The sequence below is a fragment of the Chelonoidis abingdonii genome, chromosome 3 (assembly GCF_003597395.2).
Source record: "Chelonoidis abingdonii isolate Lonesome George chromosome 3, CheloAbing_2.0, whole genome shotgun sequence".
In the NCBI taxonomy this organism is placed as follows: Eukaryota; Metazoa; Chordata; order Testudines; family Testudinidae; genus Chelonoidis; species Chelonoidis abingdonii.
In genome coordinates, this window is record NC_133771.1 from 158,070,635 (window position 1) to 158,088,655 (window position 18,021).

Sequence of the window (18,021 nt, forward strand, 5' to 3'; positions counted from 1 at the left end):
CCTGATTAAAAAAGTAATCAAATTAGAAAATGGACAATGTTATATTTTACTACAACAGTTGTGTGAATGCTGCCAGGTCAGCAAATGAGTCACATGACTCTATAAGACTTTTTTTTATCTGCATGATAGGGAACAATCCATCTCTGACAGAGAGAGAGGCAGGGAGCTAACATCTCTGGTGTCTGTGGGCTGGATTCCACACCCTTGAAGTCTCACTGGGGAAATGAGTTATATTAGTGCAAAGCTGGTGTAAATGAGGTGGAGAATCAAGCCCTATGATTTATGCTAGGCCTGGAACTAAGACAAAAATAATCAATGTAAGCTGTCCAGCTTTCAGTAAAGGCATGCAAAAAATGGAAAAAGGAAAAATTCCTGTGTAAGACACTGTTGCAGATTTTAAAAAACAGACACAATATAGATTAACCTATTGAAATGTGATAGATCCTTTGCTGTGCCTCCCATTTTGTTAGCTCTTTATCATCACTTAGCATCTTCCCCCCAAGAGAAAATTTTACTAGATTGAACACACAAGAACTTGATTTTAACCTGAAAAAGCAGCAAAACACAGTGATAAAATGCACAAAGGACTTCACTTTTTCTGTTTGCAGCATTGTAGTCATGTTGGTTCCTGGCTATTAGAGAGAAAAGGTGAGTGAGATAATATCTTCTACAGGACCAGCAACTGTTGGAGAAAGAGATGAGCTTTCAAGCTACATAGAGCTCAATCCTGAAGAAGAGCTTGTCTATTTCACCACCAGAAGTTGGTCCAATAAAAGATATTACCTCACCCACCTTGTCTTCACTTTTCCTATCTTTTATTCTGCAGCTAGCCTGTGAAGAGAAATTTTTCCATTACTAAAAGGTCTTGGTCCAAGTTCATTGTTACTCCAATGATGTTAGTAAAGTCACCTTGGTTTACACTAGTATAACTAAAAGAAAATTTGTTCACTGTTGTTTCTACTGAGCCTATTTTTTTCCTCAAAAAACATTTTTGTTTGCAAGACTGGATAATCATTTGTAATAAAAAGGAAGCAAAGATGCTTCTTTTTATGATGAGATTGTAGCATTCTAACTCAAATCTGAAACAAACACTAAAAGTCTTAGGCTGGGATTGGAAATTCAATTCAATGCATTATTAAGTTAATAAAGGTCCTCTTTAAAGTACAGTAGAGCTAGTTGAATACATTATTTAATTAATTTTGCTATTTTAGGCTGAATAATTTATCTAACAAATAATTTCTTCTAATTAAAAGACTGCATATAGCATGCTGTCCCCAACATGAGTTGCCATTTCTATAAATGTCAGAAAGAAGTTGTAAAAGTTTGTATTTTTAAATTACTTTACTGTAAGCTATAATCAACCAACAGACCACATTCTGCTTCAGCACAGGAAGGTACATCTCCCACTGAAATCTGGAGGATTCACACTGGCCAAAGCAGGCCCAAATATTCTAGACTTTCTGTAAGCTGCTGTTAAGACCTTCCACAGCAGGCCAGATTTGCTACTGCATCCAGCTTCCATTAGGAGCAGCAGAAATGGAGAAAGAAGCTGTCAGAAAGCCTGTTATGGGTCACCAGTTCTGTAACCAGCCCCAGCCCTGGGTGTGGGCTAGAATAATGGACCATATGCCAGCTGGGGACTGATGGAGCACACTGCACCCAGACTTCTCCTTCTATTTGCTCTGACACCCCCTCAAAACATGCCCCGCGCAACCATGCAAGGTAGAAGGCATGGAAGGAGACTATGTCTGCTGGGGAGATCCCTGTACTGGGGGAATCCCCGGGCTGGGGCTTGAGGTCAGTATGCTTCCCTTTGCATCACCTGAATGGCACAATGGGGTAGAGCAGAGCCAAGAATCTGGCCCACAATGTGTATGGTAATTAAAAGAAGCAAGAACAGGTGCTGAAGTTCTCTCCTGGTTTGAGAAGGGTGGAGCAGTACTTTACACACTGACAGAGTCTATTTTCTTGTCTGTTTTCCCTATTTTCTTGTTGTTCTGCTTACTATTAGTTTTCTAAATATAGCCATTTATCTGAGGATAGCAAAATTATTTTATTATAATAGCCCCACTGGTTGCTAAGAATGAAGATGCTAATTGAGTGTAACCTCACAATTCCAGCACTGTTCTCACATGTAATACTGCTTCTGAGCTACTCTGCAATGTACTTTACATGGAATTCTAGGCATAAATCCCCACATAGTGAGATAAATATAACTAAAAACCAAACCAAACAACTCCCCCAAACCCAGGAGTGTTGGTTGATTAAAGACAACTCTGCACGCTGGGAATGGACAATAAATGTATTATTATGACACTTGCATTGAATCACCAGGGAATGTGAGCTGGTAGTAACCAAAGGCTGCTGACCTACATGAAATAAATTGGTAGTATCAAGCCTGTTGTGGGCCACACCACCTGAATAAAAAGAGATCATTTCAAAAGCTCTGGGGTCATTTTGGAGCTTTTCCATATGGTGCTCCTCAGGGCTCTGGAGAAGTTTTATTTAAGTTCTGCCTCAAAAAATCACAACTGGAACATCATTAGGAACAGAAAGAAACTCTCTAATAGAACAGGTCATGGTGAATGATGAGTGATACTCCCTTTATGGAAAGAGAGATACACAAAGGGGAGAATAAATTAAAATTTAAAGAGTAGTAAAAAATTGAAAAATAGTTAGTATCCTGCAACATGATGAAATTTAGATTTCTAATGAATAGCAAACTTCAGCTAACGACAAGGTGATTAAGAAATAAAATCAGCAGAAATTCAGGGCTTGTTTACATGACGAAGGCTATAGTGGCATAGCTATGGTGCAGCAGCTTTGCCGCTAATAACTCTGTAACAGGAATGCAGATTTCAACAAAAGAAGGGGTTTTTCTCTAACTGTAGGAACTCCAACTCTCCAAGCAACTGTAGCTAGGAGAAAGCATTCTTCATGTCGACCTAGGGATCAGAAACAGACTGGAGCTTCCAGGCACTAGGCCATGTTGAATAAACTCCCAGGTGAGAAATTACATCTGGGACTATTTGCCCCTGTAGCCTATTGTCTCTTTTGTGTTTCTCAGATAGTAGCAGATTTCTCAGGGATACTGATTATGTTAGTCAAAAGTGACTGTCCAGAAGAGCAAACAGCACATTGCTTATCTCAGATTATGTATGGTAACATATGCTATCATTGCCCCTTCCTTCTGACACCAGTATTCTGTTCTGACTCCAGTGTCACCCCTCTGTCACGCAGTAGCAGACATCTGGGACCTTTCAGGTTAGCTTCCCCAGTGGAGGAGACATCAGTGATGCACAATCTGGGTATACTCCAAGTGTAACTTGCTTTATTTATGCATACACACCAGTCCTCAAACAGAGCTGGTCAAACAGCATGCAAGCAATTTCTTCTTTCAGGAATCTCAGTTCTACAGTAATGCCAGGTTCCCAGAGAGCCATTCCATATCAAGGACTGAGTCTAACCAGAGACCAAAGCAGACAGCAAACTCCCCTGATGCTCACACAGCTCCTTCTCCAAGGACCACTGCCTCTACACAGAACACTGCAGAACAATGCCCAATAACAACATAGCATGTCTTCCTATGGCTGAAAATCTGCTTGCATGCTAGGGAAAAGACCAACACCATGAGGGAAAACCTGCCTTACCATTAGCGAGCACCAACTTTGCTGAATCTGGTGTATTAGGAAGTCTCTGGAAAATACTGATCTTATAACTCAGAAACTTTGGTTTTCCACCTTTACCACTGGACTCTCTGTCCTGTATCCTTCTCATCAATAAGGTTACTGACCCAATGGCCCCTTCTATATATAAATTAGAAATTAATAGTTTTAACCTCCAGCCCATAAAAGGACAGTTTTTACCTTCTGATGTTTTGATTCTGCATGATTACGAAGGCCATTTATAGTAGTGCTGGAAGTTTGCTAACTAGAACCACGTTTAGATTGCCCTACTGTCTGGCATAATTTTGTAAGCAAGTTTATTCACTGTTCACTCTTGCCTTTGCTGCACAGTGAAACCATGGTACTGTTATTACTTCTCTGTATTACTAGAGCCCACCAGTCAGAATGAGAGCCTTATTGTGCAAGATGCTGTACAAACACAAAGGAAGAGACAACCATTTCCTGGAAGAGTTTACAGTCGAAATGGACAAGGCAGATAAAGTGTAGAAAAAAGGAAAGATTATTATTCTCATTTTACGGATGGAAACTGAGGCACAGAGAGATCAAGGGACTTGCCCAAAATCATGTATCAAGTCTATGGCTGAGCTAGGAGTTGAACCTAGAGTCCCAGTCTAGAGTCCTAACCTTCCTCTCTTTCATTATGGCTCTGGATAATGGTATCAGTGCAAGAGTATATATGGCATTAGATAAAGGGCCTAAAATAATGGTGAATCTGCTGTACATGTGATCAAAATACTGACACAGTTGTTTTACTCTAGAAATGCAAATTTAATCTCACACTAGAAAGCTGATCTAGGTGACCTTTTAATGATTAGTCTTTTCTGATCAGTTTTAAAAGACCAAGGATAGACATATTTCATATTAAATAAATGAAAGGAAAAAAAGGAAGAGGGGATCTGGCCTTATTTATGATATTTATCACCAGAGTATCTAAGGTCCCAGTTAGGGTGACCAGACGTCCCGATTTGATCGGGACTCTCCCGATATTTGCTTGTTTGTCCCGCGTCCTGACCAATGTTAGGTCGCGACACTTGACAAACAAGCAAACGCTCCGGAGCCCGCAAGAGCTCGCGCCCTCCCCCGCCCCGATCCGGCCCCCTCCATCCCCCATTGGCTCCCTCCCAAATCCCCGCGCCCATCCCTGCCCCCTCATGCCCCATTGGCTCCCTCCAAAATCCCCGCCTCTTGCCAAGCACACCATGGCCAGGAGAGGCGGGGGAGCGCGGGGTCGGGGTGACTGTGAGTCCGGCCTGGCCCCGAGGAGACAGGACTCGGGCGCGGTACCTGGAGGGAGGGCAGGCGGCGGCTGTTCTCCCCATCTGGGCAGCGGGACTCGGGAGCAGCCGCAGCTCCCACTGCCGCGGGGGAAGGAAGTGGCCAAGCACGTGGCGCCCGGGGCGCGCACGCTGCGCCCACCCCTGGCCAGTCGCGTCTGAGCTGGCTGCCCAGCTGGTGCAATCCCGCGGCGGAGGCATCGGCAGCCCAGCCCTGTTCGTTTCCCTGCGGGACCCGAGCGGGATGGGGGTGCTGGGGCCTGCTGCCCCCACTCCGGAGCCGCCCGCGGGATTGCACCTGCTGGGCAGCCAGCCCAGACGCCACTGGCCAGGGGCTGGGCGCAGCGTGCGCGCTGGGTCTCCGCACTAGGCCCGGGCGCCAGAGCCGCAGCCGCAGATCTTGGCCAGCGGCCGCTTCCTCCTCCCGCGGCAGTGGGAGCTGCAGCAGTGGCTGTTCCCGAGTCCCGCTGCCCAGGTGGGGAGAACAGCCACCCCCTACTGTCCCTGCAGGTACCGCGCCCCAGTCCTGCCTGCTTGGGACCACGCCGGACTCTCACTCACCCCTGCCCCGCGCTCCCCTGAGTCTCCCGGGCCTCCCTCCAGCGCTTGCGGAGGGAGGAGGAATCTGGGGGGGGGTTGGATTTGTGGGTTTTTTTTGTTTGTTTGTTTGTTTTTTTGCTCTGCCGCCATTTTATTCCTCTTGCGCCCCCTCCCGTGCATCCCGATATTTGACCTGGGTGATCTGGTCACCCTAGTCCCAGTCCAATGGTCCTCAACCGGGGAAGACATGCAGATAGACTGCAGGTATCAGAATGCAAATTCAGTGCAATATGGATGTTTCACACAATAAACTTTTAAATTTTTTTGTTGTTGTATTAATAAACCTAATGTTTGCTGCTCATTACCAATTAAAAGAGCAATCATGGGGTGAAATGCATAAGTCTTTCCAGAGTTTTTATTCAATTCTTAATTAAGCAGAACTCCTGCCGACCTCAATGGCTGTTTTGCTTGAGTAAGAACTTCAGGATTTGTTCCATGGGATTTACAATTCTCAGCTAGAGAACAATTCATATTATGCTACCTGAAGGAGGAAACACTGTGCAGTGGTATTTTTAGTGGGGTTACCTGTTCATTAAATCTTCATACTAGATTCATTTACTTGTGAATTGCTTGCTTCTCATTTGATCTAGGTTTGCCTCTGGAATGTAACATTTTTTTTCCTCTCTGAGTTTTCCAGTACCCTTTTAATCCTAATTTTACAATTTTTGTTATGCACTAGTCACTTCCAATAAAATTCATTGAACATATACATCAGATATAAAACTGGAAAAGTACTTGAGACTTTCTGGAAGCCAGCTAGAACAGCGAATTACACTAATCAGCAGCTATGAAGTTTCAATGTTTATTTCATTAAAACAAAATGCATTTCAGAATCCTGTGCTAGAGACTGGATATGCATTCCAAAACTGGACAATTCTTTCTTGCTTGCATTCTCACTTCCCAAATGGCTGGAACAATTTATGTCCAGTAAGCTAGTGTTTTGACTAAGAACTTTTACATTACCAGGCAATCAATAAATAATAATACTAAAAATAAGCTTCTAGAAAACAGTGAGGTGCTTTGCGTGAAATTGATTCCCATGTAGAAAGCCAGTGCAAGACTACACTCTGTTTAAGTCCCACTTAACGTCAGGAGTTCAATGGTGCATAGGCATTGTATTGTCCCTCAACATAAGGTGAATTTCACCCTTTGTGAATTTATATGCCCTTCCACTACAAAGTTAAAAATGCTTTTGGCTCACACGTAATTTTCTGCAATTATTTAAATCCATATAATATTGACACAGCCATTTATACAACATTCCTACAATCTTCTTTGGGATTCTGTTGCCTAAGTAATTTTCCTCTCTCAAAGTGTGTAATTTATACTGGCAAGTGAGGTTAAAAAACCCTCAAAATTGATTTCTTCAACTGTAACTCCACGCATTGCCTCCTCAATGGTGTTTCACAACATCTCTGTCTTGAGAAATCTGACTGTTTTAATATTAGTTTAATATTAGTTTCCTTATCTACACAGGAAAATGTTGTTATCAGTTATACCAATAGAGTTATACAGGTATAATAAGATATAATATCTCTTAATATAAGATATATAAGATATAATAAGGTATATCTATCCCTTCCCTTCTTCCCACCTCCAGTGAACAGTTATTCTGGTACATGCGCAGGGTTTTTATTTTTTTTGACACATCCAGGGTGACATAGGGTGAATATATGCAGGAAAATCCTCTTCTCTATCTTGATGCTCCCACAAGAAAGTTGCATGAATACAGCAAGATTAGAATAGGACCTTTAGGCATTTTGGATGGACTCCCATTAAGTCTTACAGGACCAGGATTTGATTCTGATTCTCCCTTCATGAAGCACCACATGCACTGTAACACAGTTTTTCATGTCACCCCTCTGTTGTGATAACTATGCCAGCCTCAAAGGCATATTTGCCTGTTCTCCCACAAATTTCCATGCTTTCTTCCACAACTTCCATGAGCAACACTTTAAGACCACTATTCTATCACCCTTCAAAGACTTACTTCTCTTGTGACATCTACAAAAACTTAGCCATACAATAATGGCTAGGTTAACGTGGCAGTTAGGAATATCTGATTTTATTAAGTTTTTTAAAAGGGGAGATGATTTGGTACCATCACACACCACTGAGCTGTACAATCACGCAGCTGTATAAGCTTATTTTCATTATGCTCAACTTCTTCCTTGCTTTTCATTTTTTTGTATGTCACATTCTCTTGCTGTGTCTTGATTAAGTTGCCCTTCAGAGACATTATTACTAACCAGAGATTTAAAAAAAAAAAAAAAGATTTTCTTCAGATGTTTCATGTGCCAGGTGGATGAAAAGAGACTGTAGTGTCGGAAATTCCCAAACAGGATATTAATAGCAGATGAGGACACCTGGGATTCATTCTCTAGGTGTCCTTGACGTATAAACCACCATCTTCTCTTTGAGTGAGAGTATGTGTGCGCATATGCATGTGTGTGCAGTGGCAGGGAGAAGGGAGAAAATGAAAATGCTGATGGACCCCAGGCTAAGAAACAGGAGTTCCAAAAATAAAAATACAGTATACTTAATATAGTGTTTGAAATCAAGCCATTAAAACCAACAGCATAAAATTTCAGAGTTATGCCATTACTCCATCCCTAACTCAGACACAGTACTGCATCTGCTAAGGGATGCAGGAGTTCTCCTGCCAGATGAGACTATGTATTGCAATACCCAGGAACAAGGGTAATGTGACTGGAATACTAGCCCTTACCTTCAATGTTGTTTCTTTGCGGGTCTAAGCCTTACTATTAGTTGAATAAAACTTTTTCTAAGCAATAGTTCTGATTTTCCATTGTCTTGCAACTTCTGTCATCATTTACATCAGTGCAAAGAGGGTATAAAACCCTGCCACTGGTGTGAGTGGAGAGTTCTGAGGCAATAGTGTTTTACACCCACTTGGTACTCACATAAAAGGATGTGTAAAATGTAAGGCAGTGGACAATCTTGACCAATATTTTATTCTTTGCCTCCTCTTATTGTTAGCCCTTCACACTTCTTGTGCTACTGCCCCCACAACAACTCTCACTGCCTTAGTCTATCGTTGGCAGTATTATAATGTATTGTGAAAACGATATAAGTGCTATGTATAAAAATTAATTAGACTGTAATCTCATTTTCTAATAGTAGCACTTTGGCCTCACCGAAGAGTATGATTGCCTTGGATATCATACGATCTCATGCATTAATCAGCCTCACCATAACGTTTCAGAGAAGGCAGACAAATGAAACATCACAATATTCCTGGGGGTACGGTTGCACAGTCAACATCACATGCACATAATCCACCCACCTAGCCTTTTTCATTACTAGAGGGCCTGTTGTTTGCTTGCACAGCTATTACTCCCACATGAGTTTGTCTTTCCTCAAACAGCTTCAATTATAGCGTTAGCTGATTTCTGGACAGACTAAAAGGAACAGCTGCCTCCCTTGGGGCTTTCAAATACCATTTGGTCTAATTTTTTCCTGAGGAAAAATTAGACCAAATAGTGGTATAAACATCCCAAGTAAAACAGACATTTATAGTGAAGCACTGGAAAGCTTTACTAATCATATATATGCATCTACTGTACATGTGCCTATTGCATGCTTGCATGTGAGCAGCCCTTTTAATCACTAAACTCAGCAAGAATAGACCAGCTTAATTTTCCTTGTACAGAGCATATTTTCTAAAGTCTCCTAAATGGGACACATTCTTCTCTGTTCTAATTCCACTGAAGTAGTGCTGCTGGTCTCTTTGATGCCACTTGATTGGGGATGCTGACCAGCATTTTGTGCAGTTGCAGACCCTCTTGCCCTGCCCCCCAAAATCTCTCACAGAAGAGTGGGAGAGAACTGTTGTGCAGTGCTATTTTTCCAGTGTGCTGGGAACAGAGAATTCCTGCTGTGGGGATTCTCTGTGGATAGGATCCTCTGGGGAGTGGAGTTGTGATAGTATCACAGCCTTTGAGGCCTTCTAGTAGGCTTCAAGACTTGACCTGGAGGATACTCCCTCCCTCCTGAAACTGTACTATAGGTGCCCATCCTGTGCCCTGAACACCGCACCCATAAGTTAAAAATCAGAACAAACAAGGAACTGCACATAACTATATCCTCCTCAGATCAGCCTCTCCTCGACAATCTTGGAGAGGAGAGAAAATCAACGGCCCTTGCAGCATGCACAGAAAATTAATAATGCTGGGCTTTGGCAGACCAAGTGGGAAGCAGGTTCCAAAGCTGAGGACCCTCATGGACAGTACCCTGCCAGCAGTTCCTTCTCATTTATATTAAAGTAGCTCCAGCTCAAATATCTCTCCATCTCATTAGTTGTAGCATACCACAGGCACAGGCGCAATCTCTCAGGTGACCAGATCCCAAACCATTTAGTGCTTAATGAGTTAAAAAAAACATGTTGAAGTCCATTCGGACGCTTATTGCAAAACCAGTGCAGATCATGGAGTAGTAGGAGAACAAAAGGTTAGAAGTTTATAGAGATTCTTGCACTCAGAGGTTTGGACTATGTGACCATACTCTACAGTTTTATTATTATTATTCATGATAGTCCAGATTCTGCCTCCTTTCCTCATGTTGAGTACTACCCTGCAATCAGTGGAACTACTGACAGAGTAAGATACTATTCAATATAAATAAGAGTGGCAGAATTTGATTCTCTGTGGTGCAACTGCAGAGAGGAATTAAAATAGAGGAATGCTAGCTGCAGTATCTTATTACTGATATTATAGTGGTTCTGCAGTTAAACTCCCACTGACTCCTAGGATGTTTTTCCTTTATCTTTTTCTGAAATCAACAACAGCAACCACAGAAGCCTACCAGAAAAAATCACATTGTGAATTTCTTTGCTCAGTTCCAAGTGCCTTATGTGTTTTTCAAAATGCTGATGTATTTGGGAAGTGGTTGCAGTATTTTGCATAACTTCTATTGCAAAATACTGCAGTACTTCCAAAAGAAAGTCGGAATGAGAGGGTAGTTATGACACACAGGATACAAATTTAGGTTACAGCCAACTACTGTCAATATCACTGTATATAATCAGACCATGAGAAATGGGTTCTACATTGCACCAAGTGGCTTACCAGGAGGTTCCCCCAATGACCTCTGTGGTGCATAGTTTTATATTATTAAGTGTAACTTGGAAATAGAAGAAACTGATATTGATGGGATCTGTTCTTGATTTTGTACATCAACTCAGCCAGGAATGTTTTAAGGAAACCAAAACAACAATAAAAGTTAATTAAAGACCTAGCTGCAGGCCCAGATGACTATTATTGCCCCTATCAGGTTTTTCGGTATAATTTTGGCAGGTTAGTAATCTTACGTGGCATTATTAATGTTGCTCGGTCTGAATACGCAAACTATAAATGAGCCAGGCTTAACTGGAAAATTGTTTCAGACTGAAAATTGTTTAACTATGTAAACTGGCCTAATTGCTCTGGTTTAGCTACAGAAACCAGAAAGTAACTTTCTTGACCCTAGGGATTTAATAATTGCCTGAGAGGTGCTAATAGGCAGGTTTATTAATAGAGGCAATCTGAAAAGGCCCTGATAGGCCGAAGGAATAGCTCAATATAACCTACATTATAATACCACAGTACTAGATTTCATATGCTCAGCATATAGTTATTAAAAAAAAATCCTTCTGGGAAATTGGTTTTGCACTATGATCTCTTTCTTAATCCTCTGGCATTTTATTAATATTTTAAAACTATTAACAAAATAGCCTATGTTACAGCCTGTGACCCTGAGATTTTGAAGTGATCCATGAAGGTGGACACTCCCATCAGCGTGGAGTTCAGCTGTGTACACTCAAACAGATCCTTTTATAGGATTGGTGCCTAGAAGCCTATGCAATACATGAAAAACATTTATAACCACAAAATGAGAGTTTGTCTGCCTATCACTTGAAAAATACCAGATCAATTGAAACTAAAGTTAGTAGAAATTGATACTATTAAAAAACCAAACCAACAAAAAACACACCTAAGGTGAGGACTTGAATTCCAAGTTTCAGCCCAAAGTGAGTTTTTAGGAGAAGTTGGTTGTATCTTAGAGAAAACTGCATTCACAATGGATTGGAAGCAGATTCTAGACTAATAATAAAAACAGTAACAACAATAATAATACTATCTTGGACTTTCATTCAAGGATCTCAAAACACTCTACAAAGATGGATATTATTCCCATTTTACAGATGGGGAAATTGAGGTGAGAAGTTAAATGTCTTGACCAAGGTGAGTGAGACTGCAGTAGAATCAGGAAGAGAAACATCCCAGAGAAACATCCCAAGCTCCTTCATCCCAGTCATCCACTCTAACCACTAGAATAGCAACATTTTCACAGTAATCAAACTTTAGGCAACTAAGTTTGTTTAAAGCGACAAAGAGTCCTGCAGCACCTTATAGACCAGCAGAAGTACTGGAGCATAAGCTTTCGTGGGAGAATACCCACTTCATCACATGCATGTGGTGGAAATTTCCAGAGGCAGGTGTATCTAAACGGATTCTTGCCTGCATATTTATACCTGCCTCTGGAAATTTCCACCACATGCGTCTGACGAAGTGGGTATTCATCCACGAAAGCTTATGCTCCAATACTTCTGTTAGTCTATAAGGTGCCACAGGACTCTTAGTCTGGATCCATAAAAAGCGACCAACATGGCTACCCCTCTGATACTTAAGTTTGTTTACATGACTGTACTTTTTAGTAATAACAGTAACCTTGCTTTAGAAAAAATTAAAGCTTTTAGAAAAGGGTTTTTTTAATGAAAAAATCCGCAATCTGTATGTTTAAATCACGTCGTGTCACAGGAAATTTAAAGCAAATAATAACAAACAAACAAGTAAAGTCTTCTAAAGGGTGTCCTTAGAAACAGGTAGAGGGAAAAGGGATTTCTGTTCTGATTTTTGAAAGGAGCCTTTTGGCATCTTTATGGATGATTATTATCAGAATTACCTGCGGATGGCAGATATCTTGAAGTTCAGCACAGTTCTACTGATCTGTGCATAGTGGCAGCCAATGATCGAAGGGCTGGCTAATTTTTGCTACTGAGCCATTCACTTCTATGCTTTATACATGATAACGGACACCACGTGATGGTGACATTCTTCAGTGTTAATATTGAAACAGTAAATAAAACCAATTTTGATTATCTCAATACAAGGTTTGATGAGAAAAACTATTTAACAATAAATGTTTGTAAATGCTGCAAAAATCACAATTCTGTTCCAGTGTTTTTGTCAACAGTTCTGACTATCTTTTGGGAAAAGGAAAAGCAAACAATACAGCAATCAAAGCCAACGCTTTCCTCTAGATTCTCCTTGGATCCACTAAAACAAATTAAACATAGCCACTCAAAGTGTGTGGCTCTCATTTTGGATCTGTAAAAAAGCATGTTGCTGGTACTTACTTCCTAGCAGGATACTCTATGGGCATGTGCTACATGGGAATACTCAGGAAATTTAAACTGAACGAATTAAAGGTGTGAATTTAAAGCACCCAAACCCAGTATGGAAGCTGTCATTCAGAAGTAAAGTGGTCTTATGCCTGGTCTACACTACAAGTTTACCTCAAATTTAGCAGTGTTTAATCGAATTAACCCTGCACCCATCCACACAACGAAGCCCTTTACTTCGATATAAAGGGCTCTTAAAATCGATTTCTGTACTCCTCCCTGACAAGGGGAGCAGCACTGAAATCGACATTGCCATTTCGAATTAGGGTTAGTGTGGCTGCAATTCGACGGTATTGGCCTCCGGGAACTATCCCACAATGCACCATTGTGACCGCTCTGGACAGCAATCTGAACTCAGATGTTCAGGCCAGGTAGACAGGAAAAGCCCTGCAAACTTTTGAATTTCATTTCCTGTTTGCCCAGCGTGGAGCGCTGATCAGCACAGGTGACCATGCAGTCCCAGAATCAAAAAAGAGCTCCAGCATGGACCATATGGTCATATCACAAATGGGAGACACTGCCAACGGTAAGTCCAGAGGAGTGGGGGAGGAGGGAGCAACGGTGGGGTGGTTGACGGGGGCACCATAGAATGGATGGCAGCTAATCGTTCTGCGAGAATGTCTGGGGCTCTAACCCAGAGCGGCTGTTGCCTCTCTGGTTCTTTAGTAGGCTTGCCCCGATATTCTAGCAGGACTGACTCACCATTAGACAACGACTGATGACTGTAGCTATCCCACAGTTCCCGCACTCTCCAAAAACCATTTGAATTCTGGGCTGAGCTCCCAAAGCCTGAAGGGTCAAAACATTGTCGGGTGGTTCAGGGTATATGTCGTCAGCCCCCCCTCCCCTGTGAAAGCAAAGGGAAAAAAAATCGTTTCTTGCTTTTTTCAATGTCACCTATGTCTACTGGATGCTGCTGGCAGACATGGTGCTGCAGCGCTACACAGCAGCATCCCCTTGCCTTTGCCTTGCTGGCGGAGGCAGACAGTACAGTAGGACTGGTATCCTGTCATCATCGTTCCTGTGAGTGCTCCTGGCTGGCCTCAGTGAGGTCGGCTGGGGGCGCCTGGGCAAAAAATGGGAATGACTCCAGGTCATTCTCTTCTTTAAGTTTTGTCTAATGGAGATTCAGTCCTGCCTGGAATATCATGGCAGCTGGAGGCTTCTGCCTCAGGCTGCTCTCCCAGTCAGCAGCACCACACGGTCGCACCTACCCCAGCCTACCTTGCTACCAGGGCTCACAATCAGATACTTAGACCTCTACATTTTGCTGCAAATAAAAAAATTAAGCTGCCGTTTAGAACTGTCCCCCAACATACATATCCTGGGACATTTTGTATTTTACCAGTGTCAACCAAAGGCCCACACACAAATGGAGATTCAGTCCTGCCTGTGCTTCTATCCTAGTGCTTGTCACAGATTTCCATTTTCAGCTATAGGCTGAGCAAGTGCAGAATGGTGGTTCACTCTACTTTGCTGTAAGCCAACTGCCACACCACCCCTCCCCTCCCCCTTTGATCTCTGCTTGCAGAGGCAATAAAGTCAGTGTTGTTTCTTATTCCTGCATTCTTTATTACTTCATCACACAAATGGGGATAACTGCCACGGTAGCCCAGGAGGGGGTGGGGAGACTTAAAGAAGAGGATGACCTGGGGAGTCACTCTCATTTTTGTCCAGGCGCCCCCGACCGACCTCACCGAGCACCCATAACAGCAGCAGATGGTATAGTATGACTGGTAACCGTCTCTGTCAACTTGCAAAGCAGCAGACAGTACAGTAGGGCTGGTAACTGTCTTTGCTAACTTGCAAAAGGCAAGGGGGTGCTGCTGTGTAGCACTGGAGTATCGCATCTGTCAGCAGCATCCAGTAGACATACAGTGACAGTGAAAAAAGCTGAATGGGCTCCATGGTTGCCGTGCTATGGCGTCTGCCCAGGCAATCCAGGGAAAGACGCAAAATGATTATCTGCCGTTGCTTTCACGGAGGGAGGACTGATTGACGACATTTACCCATAACCACCCGTGACAAATTTTTGGCCCCACTAGGCATTGGGATCTCAACCCAGAATTCCAATGGGCGGGGGAGACTGCGGGAACTATGGAATAGCTATGGGATAGCTACCCATAGTGCAACGCTCCGGAAGTTGACACTAGCCTCAATACATGGAAGCATACCGCTGAATTAATGTGCTTAGTGTGGCCGCGTGCACTTGACTTTATACAATCTGTTACCAAAAATTGATTTCTGTAAAATCGGAATAATCCCGTAGTGTAGACATACCCTTAGTCTGCAAGTAGGAGTTCTACCACAGCTCTGAAGCTTACAGCTATGGTAATACTCTAAGGGTATGGCTACACTTGAAACTTCAAAGCACTGCTGCAGCAGCGCTCTGAAGTGCAAGTGTGGTCGCGGTGCCAGTGCTGGGAGAGAGCTCTCCCAGCGCTGTGGCACTATTTACACTGGCGCTTTACGGTGCTGTATCTTGCAGTGCTCAGGGAGGTGTTTTTTTCACACCCCTGAGCGAGAAAGTTGCAGCGCTGTAAAGCGCCAGTGTAGCCAAGGCCTAAGTGCTAGTCTGTGGAAAAGGATTCTTTCTCTCAGAACCAGTAAAGATTTCCCCAGTATATAGCTTGGCTGTTTGGGCTAAGAACTAGAGAAAGCATTTAGCCCCCAGGAATATTAAAATCCATCGGTGTTGTTTCTTCTGAAAAGAACTAGATAAAAAGGTGTTTTCCTCCTTGTGGAGAGGGATTTCTCTTGAAACCCTGAGATCTTCTAATTTTTTTCTTTTGTTTAAACACTCACCCTTCCCATAGGAGTCTCACATTCCTACTTATTAATTGTATAAGGGTGGTACACAAAGGCCCAATCAGTACTGGGGCCCTGTTGTGCTAGGTTCTTTACAAACACACAGGTAAGTCCAATCCCTGACGCACACAGTTTACAGTCTTCCTAAACCACACAGTATTTGGATATTTTCCACATCAGATTCTTGATTGCAAATGCAAAAACACCTTTCAACAGGGTTGTGCTCCACTTCAGAAAAGTGACAGCTATTTTCTAAAGCCCCAAATGAAGAATATATTTGGCTTTCACATTATGGAATTTCTAATAATCAAAGTTTGTACTTAAAATGACCACATCTCCTGTCATCAGCTGGGAACTAGTCTTAAAGAGACTTTTATTAGTAATGGGTTGGCTAATTTTCATGAGAAAATAGAAGACTCTGGTTACATGTCCCTGGTGCATTATGAATGTATGTTAAAACCAACAATTATTTAGATAGATAAGGAAATTAAAACAATCTACTTACTTATTTTATTTCTTACTTCATTTACTTTTTCTCCTAGGGATTTTGCTTCAGCAAACCTAATGACAGAAAACAGAGTAACAGGTGGAGTTACTCAAAGCTACAGCTAAAGCTATTTGTTGAGAATAAATTTTATAAGAAATCAAGATTGTATTTCTGTTTGCAAATTATCTGCAAACTCATTATTGTGAGCAACTTGTTATCTGTGTCCCTGCCTGCAGGTATATGGGATCCTGGGGAGCAATTACCACACAGGTGGGGTGCAAAATAAACTTTATTAAGAAAATGCAAAAAACAGGGAAAATTCAATAGTGAGGGGTATGGGGTTTGTTAAGGTAGACAATTGGGGAGGGTTTCTTTTAGCAATAGTATAGGGGAGTTTTCAATAGTGGGGTACATACAGTGGGGTACAATACAGTTGGTAACCAATTAACACTGAAGTATAAATGTAACAGGTACTAACAATTTCTATGTAAGGGTGTGTCACAGCAGCATATAGCCAACTAACAGTTATGGGTAAAATGTGTCACAGTAGTGTAAATGTAAAATGTGAGGTGTGTTAGAGAGAAAAAAAAAATCAATGGGTAATCAATGGGGTTTTATGCTAGACTTCAGTAATACAATTGAGGTTTGGGGCAGCGGGAGACAGACTTAACCACAATTATACAGAACACAGCAAAATCTTATCTATGATCTAACTTAACCAAGACTACACAATTAGCAAGTAACAGAACACAATGCAACAAATTTTTTTAAACCTAACTTACAGAGAGCACAATACAAACAATTTCCTAAACCTAACTTAACCACAGCTATGCAAAATGAAATTACAAACTTATCTAGACTAAGAACCTGATTCTAATAGGTGCACCTTAGCAGCAGGGGGGCGGGGGCTGCAAGCTGGCAGCCCAGGATACAGTCCAGGAAGGCACAGCCCACAGAGCAGCAGCACAGGCTTATTTTTAGCAGCAAAGTGCTGTGGAGTTTAAGAGAGGTTTTAAGACACAGACCAAGGTTTAGCTTGAGTCTGTGTGCTGGGGAGACAGAGCCAGCAGCTAAAATAATAAAATAAAAGTATAGAGAGTTTCACAGAGGGATTCTTACCAGTCCCCAAAGGCAGCAGCAGAAGAGAAAGCAGCAAGAACATCAGAAGGCTAGGTACGGTCTCAATAATCAGGAGATCTCTCAGGCAGCAATTCGTTCTTCGTGGGGGGGGGTTTTTTTTCAAAAAACGGGGGTACACTGCTCAAAAAAAAAAATGAGAGCAGAGAAAGGACCCCCAGAACCCCTGGCTGATCAGACCAGGCAGCAATGCAGGAACCTTTCTGATCTTAGTTTTAAAAATGTCTGTTTTTAAAGGCAAACTCAGGCAGTTTCCCGCCAGTACTTTTGATTGGCTCCCTCTGTCACAGGGGAGGAGGAGGCAGGGAAAAACTGTAGGTGAGCACAGAGACATGTCTGGGCAGAGTCCTGTGCATAGGTGACTCAAAAGCACATGAGGCCTATGACTCATGCCCAAGATCTTAAAAACACACAATAATAGGCCTTGCAGCTGGACATTGTCTACCCTACACCGAGCCCAGGTTTAACAAGGTGATAACAGGACTAACCCTTTGAACAGGGCAGTGGTCCCACTTAGCACAAGTGGCCATCCCTTTGAGAAGGGCAATGGCTCTTGGTAAAGAACTT

General features: G+C 42.3%; 1 protein-coding gene across 5 annotated transcripts in view; it reads right to left on the minus strand.

Annotated features, from left to right (window-relative positions):
• The window catches only part of KIF6 (kinesin family member 6), a 322,989-nt gene that overhangs the window by 73,109 nt on the left and 231,859 nt on the right, over positions 1-18,021 (minus strand). For all 5 annotated transcript variants that reach the window (XM_075064272.1, XM_032790187.2, XM_032790186.2 and 2 more), the window contains one exon: positions 16,336-16,391. In XM_075064272.1, the coding sequence (XP_074920373.1) occupies positions 16,336-16,391 (56 nt within the window). The remainder of the gene's footprint in view (positions 1-16,335; positions 16,392-18,021) is intronic.